Raw genomic sequence first — 20,481 nt, 5'->3', positions numbered from 1 at the left:
AACCCTCCAAGATACGCTGCATCCCCATTGGGGATTTCGACAGCAGCAGGGTGTCATCCGCAAACATAATTGCGGGCACCCTGCTGCCGCCGAGCCTTGGTGCATCTGTGTTAGGGATCTTATTGAGATAATCGATTACCCCGTTGACAAAGAGTCAAAACAGGGTGGGTGCCAAAACACATCCCTGCCTTACCCCTCTGCCAACCGGAAATCTTTTTGAGAGGCTGCCCATCCTCCCACACCTGACCTGTGCATAGTTGTGTGTGTGCAAGCGAACAATGATATTTAAGAGATCGAGGGGGATACCCAAGTTGAAGAGTACCGTCCATAGTTTACTCCGCGGAACCAAATCAAAGGCTGCGTGGAGGTCAACAAAGACGGTGTATAGCGTGCCACCCGCCACCCGCACCGTCTTCCAGAAGAGGAGGGCCAAACGAAAGATTTGGTCCGTGGTTGAAACCTTACTCCTGAACCCAGCCTGGAACGTACTTAAAATTGAGTGGTCTATCATCCACTCCTACAGGCGGTCAAGTATCAGTCTTGCAAAGACCTTTTGTGAAACGTCAATAAGGCTGATCGGCCTATAATTGGCTGGGAGCAGAGGAGAGCCCTTCTTGAATATGGGGACAATCTCTGCCCCCAGCCAAGTACTGGGGACCGCCATTCCCCTAAGGATTGCATTAAACACTTCCCGTAGGTAGGGGGCCCAAACCCTGGGTTGGTGCTTAAATAGATCTCCCGGGATTTTATCTAACCCGGGAGCTTTGCCCGATGGCAACTTAGATATTACATTAAGGACCTCCCCCAATGAGAATTGCATTGGTTCGACCCCCACCAGATTGTTAGAGTACACGAAAAGCCCGCCTGGGAGTGGGAAGTAATCAATCATAGGCCCATCAATGGGCTTAGCCGGACCAGGGCTGACCTCTTCATAGAGGCTGCGAAAATGATCCTCCCAGACCTCAGCTGCTATACAGAGTCGGCTCGGCAGACCCTGTTCTCACTATCTGCCAGAATTTGCGAGCATCTCTGAACTTGAGAGAGGCCAACATATTTTCCCAATTAGACTGGTCCCATTCCACCTTTGCATGATGGATTACTTGCTTCAGTTCCGCCCGCCTGATCTTAATTAGCCCTGTATCCCTAGGGTGCTTCAATACAGCGAGGAGGTCAGCCTTTGCCCTCCTGCAAGCTCAGTTGAACCAGGTGGCTCTTTGCGCCCTGCGGGGCCCTTTCCGAGCAAGTGGATTTAGGGGATCCACCAGAATGTCCACCAGGTCCATGTGGAGGGTGCCCAACTTGTGCAACAATTCTGCTGGAGAGAATTGAGAGATAAGGTCCTCAACACGTTCAAATATAGGGAGGATCCGTAGATAGAGCTCAGAAATATGGGCGGAGTTATCCAGGAACTTATCCCACCTCACTCTAAGCCTGTCATTGGTTAAAGTTAGTTTGGAATCCACAGGCGCCTCTGCAAGCTGTGCACCCTCAGGACCACCGGGCGAGGTTAAAGAAAGGATCAGCGCATTATGGTCGCTGTCACATCTTTGCACTACCATAAAGTCAAGAACCTGATTCCAGTCAGATGTCTGAACAAGGATGTAATCCAGATGAGACTCCTGCCCTGGCTTGTTAAAGGTGGGTTTGGAAGGAATGTCACCCTTAATTCTTCCATTACAGGCCCTCAAGGAATTACTGAGGGTAAGTGCCAAGATTTGGGTTGCCAAGGGTGACCATGGCTTTACTGGGGGGCCTTCCAATTGCGGAATTCCCCACTGGTCATCCTCCTCCAAAAGTGCTCCCTCCACAGTTAGAGTTAACGGCTCAAATTGGCAGTTAAAATCACCCCCCAAGAGGATCCCGGCACCCTGAGGTAATGTGGGCAGAAGTAGAGAAAGCTCATCAAAAGTAGGTGAGGGCTTTGTTATTCCCATCGATCTGGAATACACATTTATCAGTGCGAGTTGAGTCTTGTTTAACCATTCCAGCAGCACGCACTGTACATCTAGAGAGTTAGTTTTATAAACCCTAGCCTTGCAACCCAGGTGGGTTGCATATGCAAAGACCCCCCGAAGGCCGTCCCTTTCCCTCCCATTTAGCTGGTATTGAAAAGGCTGCATAGCCGGATCGCCATTTATCCTCTCTTTCCCATGTCTCCTGAAACAGGCATACATCGTATGTATCAATAAAAGACCCCCACTCGGGGAGTCTAATTTTCCCTGGAGTCCTGCCAAATTCCAGGAGAGAATGGACAAGCGAGATATATGCTCATTAGGAGTAATACCCAAGGGATCAAGCATAGTATCAGCAATAGTATCCACCAGCTCAATGGTTGGATCCATAGATTGGGGTTTAGCATGTGTAAGACCTTTGGCGGGGGAGAAGGCAAAGGTGACATAATTTGTGTTGTAGCTGGTTTAAAGCTCACAAAATCTATGCCTTCCAGGCCAATAGCATATGATTGGTCACCCATGCCCTGTTTAGACTGTAATCTTCAGTCGCAATCATCCATACCTGAAAACACATCAAACCTGTTTACAGTCTCCAGGGGTGTAAAGGGTCTCAGATGATTCATTCTCCTGTTGGCATTTCTGTTAGACCTAGGGGGTACAATATTCCACCCGAAGAGATCTGCAACAGGTGGAGGGTGTAGTGCATGAGACAAGTGAGTGGTGTTATACAATATTGGAGGATTAGGCTGATTGGGTGCCTGACCTCCGATATAATTGGGGGGAACACCAGGGATCTAGGGTAAAAATAGGTCAGAGGACGAGGGACAATACAATTGCTACCACTACCTAGGGGCCAGTACAATATATAGTTGACTGCTCGTGGGTCTCTAAAATTTACGACAACTAGGTCTCCCTCGATGTCTTTAACCCTACAACCCAGCCAAGAAAGTCGTCGAACATGCACGATCTCACCATTGATGTTGTGTATAAGTGGTCTAAATTGGCTAAGCCAGTGCATGATTTTATTTTTCAACTGGGGGTACCCTTCCCTCTTATTAGCTGTCAGTGTAGGGACCCCAGTCAGAACGACCACAAAGGGAACAGCTTCAGGGGGAGTTCAACCTGGGGCCCTTTGTTCATTGGTACCCTGGGATATCTGGCACTTCCCCACTCCTCCTGTATGTTTTCTGCAGATACATTTCCAGGTCCCCTCAAAATTTCACTTGCTACATTTACATCTGATTTATTAACCTGCTTGGGGGGTAGAGCCCTTTGGTGCTTAGGTTGTGTAAGTTTAATAGATTGCGATACAACTTTTGGGGCATTGGAAGTACATGATGTCACCAAGGCTGGGGGTGGCACGGCCCCACTTACCAGTGCCTTAGTTGGTCCATCATTTTTACGGATTACATACTCGATGTCCTCAAGCCTTTTCTCAACCATCTTCAGCCTCTCCAGTATGGGTAGGATAGAAGACCTTATTAGGTGTTCCATTCTATCCAATGAGGCGGCAGAAGGTAGTTCCTTTAACAGGGAATCAGCCGAGATAACAGTTGGGACAGTAGTGTCCACTGCCTTTACGGCTGGTACCAATGGTAGGGGGGGTGCCAAATTTAACATATTAGCTGATGCAACCATTGGGGCCGGGGCCACCAAAGCCGGGGCAAATCTGGCGCTATGCCTTGATGATTTGCCAAAGTCGGAATGACTAATCTTGGGCTTTTGCAGGTCCCCCGCCTTCCGTCTTCTTTTACATGGTGGTGGACCATGGACTTTGACAGACACCGGTTTCTTCAGTTTGTTTTGAGCAGGTTTACCCCAGACAGGGATCTGAGTAATCAGGTCGACAGCTATACTAGTGGGGCTAGAAAGAGGGGTATCACTTATAAGCTGGTCCGTACGGACCACGGGAGTGGGAGTGCAGTCTCGTAACAGCAATTGGACACTCTCTAAGAATAAAGGATCTTCATTACTAGCAGTACATCCTGCACTGGGGGAAAGAGCGTGAAGCGAGAGGTCTGTGGGAGCCCTGTTTTTCATACATTCGACAGAACGCCGGCGCTCTGCTCGGCGTTCTGCCATAGATTTTCCCTGTCTAGGTCGGTAGGGACCCTTGTAAAATAATATCAAGTGTACCAGTATTCGACCCCCCCAGCTTTTCTAGAATAACTTTGGTGGGACTTTGGGCCATAACAAATGTGTACACCTACTATGGGGTCCCTAGATATGGGAGGTAAAAGGGTGGGCCCAGCCCGGCCTCACTCGGCCTCTGAGGGCCTAAGAGGGCCCGCCCTTTGCCCGGGCTGCGCCCCGGGCTGCGACCCGCGCGCGTCCCGCGAGCGCGGGACCCAATTATCCTAAATAGAGAGGGGAGGTAGGGGCGGGAAGAGGACCAGTTGTGGCAGGTTAGAGTCCGCACTGCCCGCTGGTCCTCGCAGTCCCGCAGGGTCCAGAGAGAGTTCCAATTCCCTTCCCTCAAGCCAGTGACTCAGCAGACGAGCGGCGCCCGCGGAGTGGGGGCCACGAGAAGTGGGTAGGTGTCCAGAAAACAGAAATATACACAGGGACGCTTTTAAAAATCAGCTCCCACTCGCAGCACAACACAGGAATCCAACGGGGTTAAAAACATCTCACTCCTTTAAGCAGACCGGGAGGCAGGGGCGGGAAGAGGACCAGCTGTGGCAGGTTAGAGTCTGCACTGCCCGCTGGTCCTCTCAGTCCCGCAGGGTCCAAAGAGAGTTCCAATTCCCTTCCCTCAAGCCAGTAGCTCAGCAGACGAGCGGCGCCCACGGAGCAGGGGCAGCGAGAAGTGGGTAGGTGTCCAGAAGACAGAAATATACACAGGGACGCTTTTAAAAATCAGCTCCCACTTGCAGCACAACACAGGAATGGTGTGTTATGCAATTGTGTTGTTGATTTGTATTATGTGGTTTACTGTTGAATTATGTGGCGTGGAATGAAACGTGTTGAGTTGATTTGTGTAGCGTGGAACTGTGTGGCGTTGAGTGAAATTATGCTAATTGGAATTATGTGGAATGGTGTGGAGTGTATTTATGTGGATTGTTGTTCTGTGGTAGAGATGGGTTATATGTGGGGTGTACTTATGTGGTAAGTAGAGTGTTATGAGAAGTTGGATTAAGTTTTGATGAGTGCTATTATGTGTACTGTAATTATGCTGGGTGGTTTCGAATTTTGTGCTGTTGAATTGTGTGGAGTTGTTAGTCACAGTAAACATCAAGTTATAATGAAGGACTGGTGGGTTTGAAGGAAGGATATAGGGAGGAAGGGTGGAAGAGAGAGTAAAAGAAGGTATCAGGTTAGGGTGGGTTTGAAGGAAGGCGGCAGGGTGGAAGAGAGAATGTAAGAGACGAAAAGGGAGGAAAGAACGGAGGAAGGGAGAGAGGAGGTTCAAGAAAGGAAGAAAATTAAAGAACTTTGTGCGAGATAAGAAGGAATCAGTGAACGAGAAAGTGAGGGAGTATGAGAGGAAGAGAGTGGGGTAGAGGTGATGTAAGTAATGAATAGAAGGGAAGGAGGTAAGGAAAATGTAAAGGAGTGAAGGAAGGGAAGGAGAGTGGAATGAAGCAATGACCTACACCCTTCGGCTAAGTAACAGAAAATACCACAAGCCAAAAAGAACTACTAGCAGGGAGGAGAAGAGTATATTTACAATAAATCGTCAATTTGAAGAGGTGGTGTTTGTATAATTCAACAAATTATCAGTTAGTCATAAATCGTTGTATCCTTCCACTTGAAAATCTACTGTTAACAGGATTGACATAAAATGCAAACCACAAAGAAAGTTAATTGTGAAGGATCCCGTGCCCTCCCACCCGAGAGCATTAAAATAGGTGAATGCCACGAATGCTCGTATTTTCTCCACTCGTCAGTAAGGTCTTTTAAAAAAAAACTAGAATCAAATCTGAGGACGCCAAAAGCCGATCCAACATTTTTAGATGATCTCTAAAGAAAGAAGAGTCTCATGCTGATGAACGTATGTTCTAAACTAACTCTACATACACTCTACAGTGACAGACATAGTAGTTTAACAATGTGGCTGTTTAATAGAGACTGCACTCAAAGTCTTCTTCGAGTGGGGTCAGTCCATCTTGCAGTCTGTGTAAAATGGATTGAAGAAATCTGTGGTCGGCCCACCAAATTTAAACAACTTCAACTTGGACGAACTGGAGCTTCTAGTAACTGCTCGCTTTGCTTGAAGTCACTATGCCGGCTTAAGCACCAATCAGGTGACCATTTTACCACCGCTGCAGCCACGCAAATAAATTTTGTGAAGCATTTAATGCCTATGGCTCAGAATATCGCTGTATATCTTCGCTAACCCTGGTGCACACTACAAGAGGGTACATATATGGCTCAACTGTCTCTGGGAGTTAAGGTAGAGGTGCCGGCAGAGAACCGTGCCAGTGTCACACGGTTACCTAGTTTACCAGGGACCTGATCAATAATGGTAATTATTGACTGAGAAGACTCATGTTGGCTTGGTTGCATTTTAGCATTGCTAACTGGCATGAAAGTGACACCGAAGCGATGTCGGATTACCTAGAGTCCATGTCAGTTAAAATATGGCCCTATAGCTGTATGGGGTGAAGCGCAGCAATTTGGTGATTGCTCGGTGCCGAGGATGAGTAAAATATGGACAGTAGCTGAAAGAGCGCAACCCAGCAATGTAGGGACCACTCAGGTTGAGAATAAATACTTTCTGGGAGGCAGCGGTGATGCCCTCATCTCAGCGGGTGGCAGCTGGGGTGGCCATGGCGTCGCTGAGATCTGTATCAGTCTCCTGGCTCCAGTAGCTGGTATGCGAGAGCCATGGCACTCAGGAACAGATGCTAGGGATCTTGCTGAAGCCCTTCGAGTGTAGAGCGTGGTTTTGATACAGAGCACAGAACAGCTTCCTTACAAGCAGCGCCGGGCAGGGACAGTACAGAGGGCCCCAAAGCTGAACATGCACCAATACGAGCAGAAACAAGCAGCGACCTCGGAGAGGTGGTGGGGTTGGGCATGTAGTGTTGTGGGAGGGGTAAGTGGATGGGGGACGGCACAGGGAGATTGAGTGATGAGTTAAGCTGAAACACCAAAGACCGTTGCAAATGTTTCATACACGCAGCAAACAAAACAGAACATTAACCGCATGCGTGCGGGCGGAATTCCGCTCGTACGCTGACTTTTTCAAAAGCGCATGTTACGTGACGAGCTGGGCTCGTCATGAGCGTGCGAGGAGGCTACCTCATGACGAGCCCAGCTCGTCATCAGCGTCGAAGGGGTTAAACACAAGCAGAGGCAGGCCAACAAAAAAAAGAGCGCTCACAAAGTATCCTAAATAACCTGAACAGTAAGAGCCCATTTAACAGGGGCAGTCCTCATGGGAGGATACAAAAGTCCAGAAGGAGGGGCTACTAAGCATCTACAAAAGCCGGCATTTACAAAGGACAGTAAGAGGAACCAATGAAAAAAATGGGCAGTGCTTTAAGCTCATATTGTAGATACAGCATGTCTCGAAGAGACAGAGTGCATGCACTGCCTAGGCGAGACCTAAAAACATCCCCGCCGTGAAACAAAACTAGACACAGGCAGAGGCTTACACCTTAAAAACTGGCGGGAACAAAGACAGGACACAAGTTAAAGTCAGGGACTGCTTTCCTAGGACAGGGCATGGATAATGGTTGGCAGACCATGCTTCCCTGAGGCAGAGCAAGTACAGTGATGGACAGAAACTGCTACCTTAAGTAACAGAAAGAAATCACTTACCGGTCTCAAGGTCTCCTTCCACAAGAAACTCCAGAATGTTGTTCATAGCACCCATGTAGAAGATGAGGCGGAGCTGAGTGATGCACATGGTGATCAGACTGAGCAACAAGATGGGGCTGAAGACACTCTGCATAAAGGATGGCGACGCTGCAAGGGCCAAAACATCAACACACAAATTAGTAGAAGAGTAAATCAGCACCTAAAGATCACTACATAACTTTGCACATAAATGCAGAAACAAATGTGCTGTTGCTCCAAACGAGCAATTCCTTAATAATCCTCAAACAATCCCTTCAAATTTGAAAGCTTTAGAATTGAGACATGCTGACGCCACAAGACATCTAAGCAGTGTCAACTTTGATTTGTTTTTTTTATTACATGAAATACTTCAAATTGGCACACATGCACCCAAACCATTGTTGAACTATCTTTAATGCCCCAGACATTCCGCAAACTGTCAATAAACCATCCCCACAACAAATCAAACATGCTCCACGAAATTACCTAAGGATCTGCAGAAGAAACACAGACCCCAAAAAGAATACTTAAATATACTGAAACCCTATCCTCAAGCACTCCCAAACAATTAACCCATTCCGTGTTGGCCGACGGGAGCACTCCCTCCCTGATGCTGCGAACGACTGTTGGCCGACGCAGCCCAGCCCACCCTTTAGAATGCCCGCACAGCGGCGGAATTGCAGCCGCGTTTAAGGCGTTAAGGGACGCCTACAAATCTGCTAGAACATTAAAGAACAAATAAAAACAAGTGCTCAAACGTTTCTAAAAAAAAATACTCAAAGTCAATAGTCATGAGGGAGGTGTTTAAGTTGAGTGAAATATATGAGTGAGGATGCAGTGCATGAGTGTTTGTATGGAGGGTGTTGGAAGTCATGTTGGTGGGCTTTGTGTACACTAGTGATGAATATGCATGCATCAGGTATTTTGCCAGTGCTCTACCCTTCTCACTCACCCCTGAATCTACAGTGAACATGCATAGCTTACAACCATCCTGCAAAGAAGGGCAAGTGTGTGTAGTGGTGGTGCGCCCAGCACATGGCAGATAACCCATTCTTTACCACTTACTCTTCTAATGTATGTCGACGTGTATAGTGATATCTCGTTGCAATGGTGGTGGATGTTTTTAGTGAGCTAGTTTTATGATTTGCACAGTGCAGGTCACTTTATTTTGTCTTTTTCACTTTAATTGAGGCCCACTGTCATAAGGGCTCTGCGTGCAAGGTGCAGCACACTGCCCTTCTAAGGAGAAATTTCCCTTTTTAAGGGTCAGTTTTAGAAATGTAGTGTATTTTACCTCCAAAAGAAAATGTTTGTCATTTGTTGGATTAGCACAGAATGCTTCCAATAGAGTAGGTGTGTTTGGAGATAGTGGGTGTGCACCTTGATGCCCCCTTTACCTGCACTTTGGTTTTCACATTTCACCTCTAGGTCTACCGTGGACAGGCACAGCTTGCTGCCATCTTGCAGGGCTGCCAGTTCTTTGGGGTTCTTCATGGAGCTGCCTACGCTCAGTCGCCGCCCCACCGTGGTCACTTGCTTGTAGAACTGCTTGCCTGTTATCTTGTGGTCAAAGCCCAGCCAGCTGAACTTAATTTTCACCCTGAAAAGAGTCAGATATTCTGTGAGCACAAAGCATGGCTTTCAGAAGATACAGAATATTTTCTGCAACTCTCATTGACACGGCTGGTTGAAACTAGCCCATAAACAGCACCATATTTTACTGACACTATTAAACATAATGTAATCTTTCTAACACTCTCCATCATTAGTAATTTAATTTACACTGCATTGTGCTACATATTGTTGTAGAATCTGTGCACAGACAGGAGCACACACACACAAAGAGAAGTAACATGCAGAGTTATGCAGAGAATGAGACGTTATATGTTGGAAATACACCAGATACATGCTGAAGAATGGGTCCAATAACAAGACAAGCATTGGCGAATTCAAGTGATCTCGCCTATGGAACCTATTGACTTTGGCAATGATTTTAGTCAGGCTGTACAGCAGTACTGCAGCCATGGGCTGAAAATAATGCAAAAACAATCCGCTGAGATGTGGCATCATTTTTTAGGCCTGTGCCAACATGGATGTGCGCACCTACAAAATGAGGCGTGCATTTTTTCTTTTTATTTACCGATCTTAGATGGATTTGTAAATAAAAGAATGCGCAATATAACACTAATGGATTTAAAAAAGGGGGTAGTGGGTTGGGGGAGGGTTGCGGAGGGGGAGTGGACCAACATGGATCAGGAAGGGTGAAGGTTGGCTACATAAGAACAAGGCAGAGACAACAATGAGGAAGCACACAGGCAACGCAGTGCAGAGGAGGGGAAGCACACTGACAATGGAGGGTGGGCGGGCAGAGGTGAGGAAGCACATGGTCGATGAAGGCTGGGTGGGCAGGGATGACACAGACAACGGAAGGTGTGCAGGCAGATATAGGGAAGTGCACAGACAACAGAGGGTGAGCCGACAGGTATAGGTAAGCACATGCACTATTGTAGAGTGCTTTATCAAAAAGAAAAAGGTAACTTTCCTGACTTTAGCAAGAGAACAGGTAGCTTCCCTGACTTTTGAGCATTTCAAAACCAGTTGGGGCAAATAACACTTATTTTTAGGGTCCAGTGTTTGATCAGAGATGGCAGCTTCCTGTTTCTAGTTGGTAGAAATATAAATGAGGGATCACGTGGACCTCTTACGAGCAGTTCTGTTCTAAGGATCCAGCCACCAACACTAGATGGCGATCTATGCACAGCATGTGATCTACAGCTCACATGCCTCGAACATATAATTAGGGATTATGTAGAGCTCTTACAAGCAGTTCTCTTCAGAGGATCCAGCCACTGGCTATCAATTGGTACCCGGTTTCTGAGTGTTCTATACTGCAGTGCTCAGGGCCTGGCGCTCAGAAGGAATCACTTACGTATAGTCCATGTCCTCAGGGCCAGGGAAAGGCTCCAAGGGCCAGTTGAAGAAGCAGTTAAAGAAGACAAGGCCAGCACAGGCCGCCCAGACGATAAGGATGGTGATGAACGGGGCTCCCAGGTCATAGATCACCTGCAAAGGAAGCGGCAGAGAAGTCACAATGGAGGGCAGGACAGAGTGAGAGATATCTTAATGAAGTGAGAGAGTTGATAGCTGGGCAGAGTCACACACAGACCCTACATTGGTGAAGACAGACCATCCTAGAGGCTAGGAGACAGTCCGCAACCACAATGACGTTTAGGAGAGGTACACAAGATCAAAGGTAAGCGGAGAAGACCAGAGGATGCACTTGAGTGAACAGAAAGCAGCTCGTCCCTGCCCGCGCAAACGTGTCTGAGTAGCAAGAGGCAGTCCCCAGAGCACCCAAGATTTTTTGTGAGCTGTCCAGGTGTGTAAGTGTGTGAATAAGCAGATATGAGAGTAGTAAGACTGCACAAGTTTGTCCTGCACTACACCATTGAAGCAAAGCAAACATTCAGAATTTCAACCTTCAATCTGCAAGTGACATAGCCTGCAGGTGTGGAACTGAGAGTGTGAAATTGTGTATGTGATGTTCACACACTCTGCAAGCGTGGCAACGTGACATAGACCCTCAGTCCAGTTACATTTTGGAACACTTGAATGTTTTGTCTGAATCTCTAGTCTTTATTTGCTGACATTTCTCGCCTATTGGTAACTGCGACTACAGAGACATGGCTGAGGCATTTTAATGAATTTGGCATGTCATGGCACACTTCCACTACTGATCTGGATCAAAAAAGCTATCCGACTGCTTAAGATACCCTAGTGCGCCTCCGTCACCAGCCCTCGAGAAGTATAAGTTGCCCATTTGCTGACTGCTGCCCACTATCACTCAGCCACACCTGCATGGGGTGTCTATGATACATGTGTGCTCTCGATTTCCTGGCACGGGGGAGCCTCCATGTTGTATGTGGTATTTCTTGATTACTCAAGTCTCTAGTCTCCAATGATTGCCACACAGCGTGGCCAATTAAAGTGTCTCACCTCATTACTGAATCAGAGCGTTGTTTGTTGATCCTGAAAAATGTCCTGCAACAGAGAGTTACTCAATATATTCTTGCCACGCCTCTCCACTCCCAGTTGCTGAACGAGGGGAGTAGTAAGGGCTCACCTAACAAGGAGCACTGTGCAGTCAATGTAGGTATTTGTTAGCTGGACTTGAGCTTCCAGTGGGATACGTAGGAACCAAAAGGACGATCCAAGCATAGTCATACCCAGGCCATCTCAAGTCACGAAAACTCTTCGCCTTTCAAGGAACTGAAAGAGGCATGCTACCTCGGCCATAGGGATTGATGTGGTGTTCTGCTAAATTTGGACTTTTTCCAGTATTTTAAACATTCTTTATGTTCTCCTCCTGCATCACTGTAAACAAAGCTAGGTTTACTGCCTCGACCCTGCCTGCTAATCGCGTTTGAGTGCACACTGTAGAAACTCAATTTGAACGCAATGGAGGAACATGTCTGCTGTACTGACAAAATATTGCCATTGTGGTGGGGACAGTAATGGGGAGGATCCCTGGATCAAACACATCTCTCCCATCATTAGGATTTCCAAGACAAATGCAAAGGGAAGGCTAAACCATTACATGCTGTGCTTGCAAGTTTAACGCTGCCAGAGACTGAGGGCCAGGATTCACAAAGGCACTTAAGTGTAGTAAAGTTACGAGTGCGGAGTCTCCGCACCTGGGGTGGAATCTCCGCACGGCGCACTCTCTGCAGTGTGCTGTGCGGAGATTACGCCCAAGTCGTGAATCAGGCACCAAGTGCGTTGCACTCTGCTGTGGAGTGTTACACGATACCTGTGAATGAACACTGCCTGTAATTATGACAGATGTACACTAGCACAGGTGTGAGAGTTTGAAAGTAGGGCACTCTGCCTATGTGTGTGGCACTGCGTCTGCAGGTGTCGCTCTCTATCCAAGCATGGCCTTCCATAGCATGTGTGTCTTTTATGGTTTAGGTGTGTTTTGTGGTGTGAGACTACTACAGTGATACAATGTGTGCCAGTGTGGCCCCACCCTGTGCGTGGTCAGTGACTGGGCCTGCCACTTGATGCTGCTAAGGGACATCTGATAACAGGTGTTCTACCAGAGATGGCGCAAGTCATTCTGAAACATGCGCCTGACCTGGCGTCTACTGCCAAGCGTGGTGCTGAGCAGGCGTTCAAAGTGCAGGCTTATTGCTCACCTTAATTCCGGGAAAGGTAACTGCGGAGGAGGCGTACGAGCCAATCATCAGCGCTATCAAGGTGGAGCGAAGGTCTCCGAACATATTAGGGAGCTGCAGGAGGAGAGAGCAGAAGTGTCAAAGGCCACGACTGGAATACGATAACAAAGATTTAATAATCTATTAACGCTCAACATGTAAACACGCTGCGCGTTGCAAACCTGCAAGATTGTCTATGTGCAGTGTTGGCACGAGCAGCCGTCCTGGACAGTAAAACTTTTAACAATAGCACCGTACACTGTGTACCCTCCATCCCCTCGACTTGCACAACAAAGCCATGCAAATGCTAAGCAACACAGACTAAACAGCAGAGAAACAGGACACTGTGCACAGCATACAATTCAAAGTGTAACCAAAAAATGACAATGCGCTCACTCAAGGACAAACCATGATATTACAAAGAATCAAGCAAATGCGTGGAGCATTCGTAGAGAAACCAGCGAGTTTTCAAGAGGTGAAGAAACCACCACCCGGATGGAAGCATATGGTTAAATTGGGTTTTGATGTCAGGCACGCCTTCCTTTCATAAACTGCTGACAGACTGTGGACTGTCTGTAGCGCCTGAACGCTAACAGGCCTTGGCCCTAAGAATGCTAGACAGTCAGAGGTGTTGGCAGGCCATGTGTGCACTGAATGCAAGAAAAGTCACAGTCAGGAGTCGTGTCCAGGAACCCTGATACTGAGGATATGTTCACAGGTGGCAGCTCGTGTCCAGGAACCCTGATACTGAGGACATGTTCACAGGTGGCAGCGCACACACGTCCCTAAAGAGACAGTGCCTCCCTCCTACTCCCTTGAATTGCTACCTGCCCCCTCATTAGTCCAGCAATTGCTGGGATCCTATTGGATAGCACCCCTTTTCCTTTCTGCCTCTGGGAGCAGAAGCTAATATGGGTAAGAGGACTGGTGGGAGAAGAAATGCGTTGGGTGCCTCAGATTATTCCACTGAGATGCAGGCAACGAGTCAATTTACAGTCTCTGACCCATTGACAGGGTTGGGAAAGGAGCTATGAAATAGGACTTGGGTAGCCCTCACATTCACTGTCACTACGCTTACAAGGACCAATAAAAGGTAAAGGAGCCAGTCAAAGCCAAGGTTATTGCGTCTTCATCCAACCCCGGCTGACAATTCATTGGCCAACATTCATGCTGTTTACAGCTGGGGTTGGGTTCTCTCCAAGCCATATTCGGAGCAGGGAGATTGTCAGTGCATCTCTGACAGGCACCTGCAGAAATACAAATCCCGTTCACAGAAATAAACATAACATAAAACTAAGAACAGCAGGACGTCTCATGGACAGTGAAGACAGACTTCAGCTAGTGCAACCTGTGCAATCCATGCACGCTCAGTGCTGTGTTGACAGGAGTGTGGCCTGCATAGTGATAATAAGTAGGGTCCTTTATACCCCCTAAGAACGGTCAACTGAGGAGTTAGTAATACTAGCACTCTCTCCGCCAGGATAACTGTGACTCGTGGAGACAAATTGCAAACAAACACATACAAGTGAGTTTTTTGTCTGCCGCAGAATGCTTCACCAGCACAAGTCAGCTTGGAATTTGGACTTATGCAACAAACCATTGGGAGAAGTTATACCACCATCAAAACAATGTACCAAATACGGTCAAACCAAAGAGGTCCGCTATTTAAAGCCTTATGGGAGTCATTGGAAAAGGACCCTTGGTCTGTCTACAGGAAATACCTGTGGTCATCACTGGAAGAAACAAAAACAATGGTTCTTAGGAACTTGAACTTGCCTCATCCTGCATTCTGCCATGCAATAAACAAAGCTGCAAAAACGCATTCACTCATAAATGACAAACATACACTGACCAGCCGCGTGCATGCCTGGATGGTAATTCAGTCGTACAGCAGCCCTAAGCCAGCAGCATATCTAAACACGACACACTCGGTGTATCTAAAGAGAAAGCTGATGGCTATCCGATTTGGTGCTCTACCATCCTTGGCCGATCAACCATTATGGAAACATAACGGCCCAAAGTCACGTAGGTTAGGCAGCGACGTAAAGGAAGGCATCAACCACTTGGTTTGCATATGTCCACTTTTAAATAACGCTGTATTTTATTACTGAAAAACATTTTTAACGACAGGGGCATCAGAACCTGTTGGATGTCCATAATAAAAGGGCTTAATCCATCTGACCCTCAGATTAACAGTAAATTGATGAAATTTGTGGTTTTCTACGAAACATTGTTTAAATGAAACATCCTATTACTGGAAAAAAAATTTAACTGGGATACTCAAGTTAATACTGTTTTCAAGCTTAGACGATCTATTAATTCATCAGCACCACAGCACTTCATAGACGAAAACTCCTATTAGTGGTCTAGATGTTATTAATCTTATGGCATGCAACCCGCCTGACGTTTAGTCTAACAGGAAATTGATGAAATGTATCACTATTTTACAGAGTAATCTTACAATTTTATATGACTTCTGTCGATTTTATGGTAATGACCTAAGCATAATTTGACTGCTTGATGATTTACTGATTTACCATCAGCTGCGTTACCATACAATAATTAACACAAGGCTTGATGGTTTAAGTTTTAGCAATCACTTAGGAAGAGTTGGACAAAGTGGTGATAATAATTTTATTAAACCACCAGTATGTACCACATTTCACAAAGATATTATGTGCTTCTATGTTTTGCGCACATGGCAATATTGTGATGGTTTTTATTAACTTAAAACAATAAAGTTTGATTGGCTCGTGGAGAGTATGCAACTGAACTGAACCCTGTCTGTGGCTTGTAAGAATTCTCCAGTGATCAGGAGACGTGCGCAGCCATCCCAGAGACAGTGCCTGAACAACACTTGATACTCTCAGGGACGTCTAAAAGGACAGATATGGCAGGATAATACGGAGCCGAAAATCTGAGCCTATCCTGAAGATAGGCAATGTGTAAAGAGACAGAGCCTGGTTATCAGAAAAATTCTCTATAAATAAGCTAATTGTTTCCAGCCATGTTATCCACTGTGCTCTAGATGCATAATTAACTGGATATTGTTACAATGGTTATAATAATGGATGGCATGTCCACAGGCATGAACTATATTGAGGCAATCTTCCTTTTTTAACAGTGGTCATGTACCTTCTCTTGAGGCAGGAGATTCTGGGTGTTCTAAGCAATTCAACTGCCCATCACACCTGACCTCCAGACACTCACCTCATATTGACAATCATCAGCACCATTTATGGCCAGGTTTGGTCCATCAAATTGAGCAGTCGAGCACAGAGTTTTTAGAATTGCAGAATCCTTAGGTTGTTACAGTCCACTTCCTACCTAGCAGACCCTCTGACGCTCACAAATTAGCTGTAGTTGGCAGGTCTGCTCAACTTTTACCTTTAGACGGGTGATATCTTAAGCCACCCTGCCTCTTGTGTGGCCTGGATAGATAAAGACGCCTGAGGAAGGCTGGTGATTTACAGCCTTGATCATGAGGCAGACTTGATCTGAACCAGAGCTAACCACCAAATGAGGGGCCCAGTCCAGGGTGAATATTGCTATAGGTAATTGTAATGGAGACCGAGCTTTACCAGCCCTGCACCAATCCGCAAACAGCCACACTCTTTGCATGGAGTCCCTAGAACACAAAAGTCCCTGGGATGGTTAGGATTTTTTAAAGACAAAAAACTTCACAGACCATAGGATGTTAGGGAGTTGCCCAAAATGCTGGCACGCTGTCACTGTCGGATTATTGAGTGGCCTCAAAAGGCTGCCAGATTGGGGACCCCAGGATGCTGGTGCGCAGTTGGAGCTCACAGGGACCCTGCATACTGACTGACAAGCACACTGTAGACACATCAAGGGACCCCAAAATTCAGACATGCTGTGGTATGCCAGACGAGCTGCACATTTTCGGAAGGGGTGTCTAGTGTTAGCAGCCCCAAGGCAGGGCAATCACGGGCATCAGGCAGACGACCAGGGGTGAGCGATCTATGAGGAACATACCAGACCCGGGTAGCACCGGCTTGTAAAAGACTTGAACTCAGTATCCTGCCTGCAAAGAGTTAATGCTGAGGTTTGCCTGCAGGACTCGGGAGGGTTAACCACTGGGCTGTACCAGATTGAGACTGATACCACAAAGAGAAAAGTTTGGGCACTTTACAGGAAATGAATGTTTTCAGAGGCCGAAAAAAGAGGAAATGAAATTTCTATGCAGCAGCTTCTGATGGACTCTGGCTACGCCGTCTCTGGAACTCGGCTCTTCATTTAAAAAACAATGTGCGACGTGCAGCAAGTGACAGGTGAACGTGCACTGAAAAACACTGCTCTTCAATAACCAATCCTGTGAACAACTCCCAATGTTCTAAGACATATGCAAAGATCCCTGTGAATGTACTGCATGAAGGGGAGCCTTGCAAATGGTGGTGTAGCAGGGATCCCACATCATTAGCGTTCATCTGGGCGGAACAGCTCCAAGTAAAAGAGCAGCAACCTACATGCCTTCGAAGTTCAAGGAGGAACCAAGAAAGAGGATGAAACACCACAGGATTTTTGGGGAGTGAGGCAGAATAGAATCAAAGAGGCATTCTGCCCTTGCCTGTGCAACAGCCTTAGAAAGAGGGGTGCATGGTGTGCAAGTAAGTCAAGAAACGGGGTGCAGTGACCTGGAATACTGGGGTCGACAACAGGAGGGGGCAGGAAGACCAAAGGTGCAGCTGCCTTCTGCTTGAGATGTTTGTTAGGCGAGACGATCAAAGAGGGCTCCAGCCAGTCAGGGGCATGCACCCAACAAGTTCTGGAACCGTGATTGAGCAGTTCTATGTATGTGAGAAATGGAGGGTAGAACCAGGGTACAGGTTGATGGCAAGGCTCTATGCAATAGGGGCACCTGTGCCGAATACTATTGTTTATTTCCAAAGCCAGGAGCCCCTCTGAGTGCACACAGTCCAACAAAGTCCTGATTTCCATTAAAGAAATCTGTGATCTGTGTGAGAGCCTTTGAAGAACACAAATGCTGTTTATTCCTCTCCTGATCCAAGAGATTCCCCCCCCCCTATACGCGTAATGCCCATGAATAATTCACAGGGGAAAATTCAGGTCTGGCGTAATCGTTCTCCTCTCTATGATGGAGAATCTCAGCTTTCCCTCACTCAGGTGTTGTGGTAAGGGGATCGCAGAGTCCATTTTTGTGGTCATTGGTTTAGTGATGTTAGGGTCTCTTTCCTTACCGCTCTGTCCTCAGGCCCTGATACATGTTCTATATGGAATTCTTTGAAGATTCTGGGACTCCCTCTTGTTGTCCTGCATAATGTCGGCCTTCCCTTCTCGAAGGACAATCTTTGGCCGGAGAATCTTCATGGCTTAGGTGAACACCCTCAAAATTGAAGTGAAAGGGTAACCTTTTCATTTTTTTTTCTTCTGCACCAGTGCTTGTTTGCAGAATTATGCCTGGCCATCTAATGGCATAAGCAAAACCTTAGCTCTGGGGCAGTAAACTTGAAGGCTGTAACCACAGAATGTCATTTCAGCACCTGTGCGATCCCAGCATGGAAAGTCTAGAAACCGTGCCAACCCATGGTGCTGAGGAGATGAGTGGGATTCGCCTCTGGTGGCGTATGCCCAAGGAAAGCGACTGTTTCTTCCGAATAAGGCAACAACCCTGTAGTCCTCCAATACACACTCCAGCTCCTCTTGCATCTGCTACTCATCCTGAGATATGTTTTCTGACTCTCTGAGAATCCCACATCTCGCGCAATATACTGAACATGCCCCTCATTATGTTTCCACTCGGAATAAGTCTTTCTTTCCAGCTGCTACATCATTTTTGCCACGCTGGTGGCTGATACTGATCCTGAAAGGCTAAACACATCTGTATTTTAAGCCTTGGTATCGAACTAGCCCTGCCCATGTCATCATAAACTTCCCTTTTGGAGTGCACGATTTCTGCCTATTACTTGGGGACTAATACTGACATTGTTGGGCATTTCATAGCCAGCGGCTTTAAAGTTGCATCTCTGGGCCTTTACTCTGCAGATGTGGGAGGCCTTTTTTCTTACTGAAGTCTTACATGGAATATAAAGTTCCTTTAAGGGTCTTTGTGCCTTCTAATCTTGTGGATGCTTTTCCAGCTCTTTGAAACTGTGCTGCTGGCTTCGGAGAATCCTCTTTTCTGGGACTGAAATTTCTCTCTGATGGACACCTCTCTGCTCTCATCCACTATCCTCTTCCACTCCCTCTTCTAGGAGTTTAGATGCGGGCCCTGACTTCATGCTGTAGTGTGACTGGCGCGGTGTTTCACCCTGCCAACCTTCAAAGCCTTCTGCTTAGATCTGCAAAATGAGCCAACATCGCGAGCCTTCTTGCGAAATCACAGAGTTTGGCCAGGAAACTGTGACACCCCCACCCCCTCCCAGTAGTCACCAAAGTCAGGGGAAACAATAATTATGGAATACTAGGTGTTTTGACTAGTATTATGATTGGAACACTGTTGTTCCCGACATTGGGAATTATCTTTGAAATGGTAATTCCGCACCTAGTTCCCCTGGTTACTCCTCGTTTCTTTCTGATACTTTATCTGCAGATTTCAGCTGCCGAAGTCTACGGGAAGAAATGCATAGGATCGGCGAATATCCTAATTCAAAGTTACCTGGAACCTCCTGACGAGGATCCGAATGTTTGTCCATCAAAGAAATGTTTGGTTACACACCGTGAAGGGTGCTAATTTGAAAATGAAACCTGAAATTACCTAAAACTGAAGTCATTCCTGAGTTGTGCTTTCGTTATGAAGCCATCATTATATGATGGAATAATCTGTAATTGTTGGTATCTGTAACACTGTTTCTAGTTCTTCTGGTTCAGAATGAAGACAGTGACAGCCAAAAACGAAGTTTAAGCTGATTCCTGGAACATTATGGGTTTACAGTCAACATCATAGCAGCGTCTCATAACAAAATGAAGTCCACGAATCAAATATCCCCAGTTTAATTTTGAGAAAAACAACTTGCAATTCCCGGCCCGACCACCAGGTGGCAATAGTGTGTTTAATTGTGAATCCATAACAGATTCATGCAATAAAACCTTTGAGTGAAGCTCAACTCTATTCTTCTCTGTGACTCTGCGAGTTTGCACGTGCGTGTGCAGGGTTCTATGAGTCACAGGATGTGTAGCGAACATTATCACAGGGTATCAATTTTCTCTTCAGGCACATCCGAACTAAAAGACCACCTCCTCCTCAGTTTTGTCTGTTATTCCTCATTCTTGAATCAATGTAGCCCTGTTGTCTTCCGGTACATCCAATGGTGTGATCTAGGCAAAATCAGGAAAAACAACGGTTCCTGTGGATTGATAAGATACCTTTGTAATAAAGGAGGCAACATTGCAATATTTTAGAGGGTACCTCAATGACAGAGGGCGAAAGAAACACTTGGGCTTAGCTCCATTTCCTCTAACACCCTTTCTCAAAAGCAGGAAAACCAGTGAGATGCCCTGATTTTGTCTAGTCAAGGAAGGAAAACAGGGGAACCCTACTCACTATG

At 46.6% G+C, this 20,481-nt stretch overlaps 1 protein-coding gene across 1 annotated transcript in view; it reads right to left on the bottom strand.

The window, feature by feature from the left end:
- SLC43A2 (solute carrier family 43 member 2) overlaps window positions 1–20,481 on the bottom strand; it is a 77,460-nt gene that overhangs the window by 31,537 nt on the left and 25,442 nt on the right. Inside the window, exons 6-9 of the mRNA XM_078680167.1 lie at window positions 12,938–13,030; window positions 10,669–10,802; window positions 9,137–9,339; window positions 7,722–7,868 (exon numbers count right to left, since the gene is read on the bottom strand). Of these exons, the coding sequence (XP_078536293.1) occupies window positions 7,722–7,868; window positions 9,137–9,339; window positions 10,669–10,802; window positions 12,938–13,030 (577 nt within the window). The remainder of the gene's footprint in view (window positions 1–7,721; window positions 7,869–9,136; window positions 9,340–10,668; window positions 10,803–12,937; window positions 13,031–20,481) is intronic.

Source organism: Lissotriton helveticus, chromosome 3_1 (genome assembly GCF_964261635.1).
Source record: "Lissotriton helveticus chromosome 3_1, aLisHel1.1, whole genome shotgun sequence".
NCBI classification, from domain to species: Eukaryota; Metazoa; Chordata; class Amphibia; order Caudata; family Salamandridae; genus Lissotriton; species Lissotriton helveticus.
This window is presented reverse-complemented; position numbering and strand designations above follow the sequence as displayed.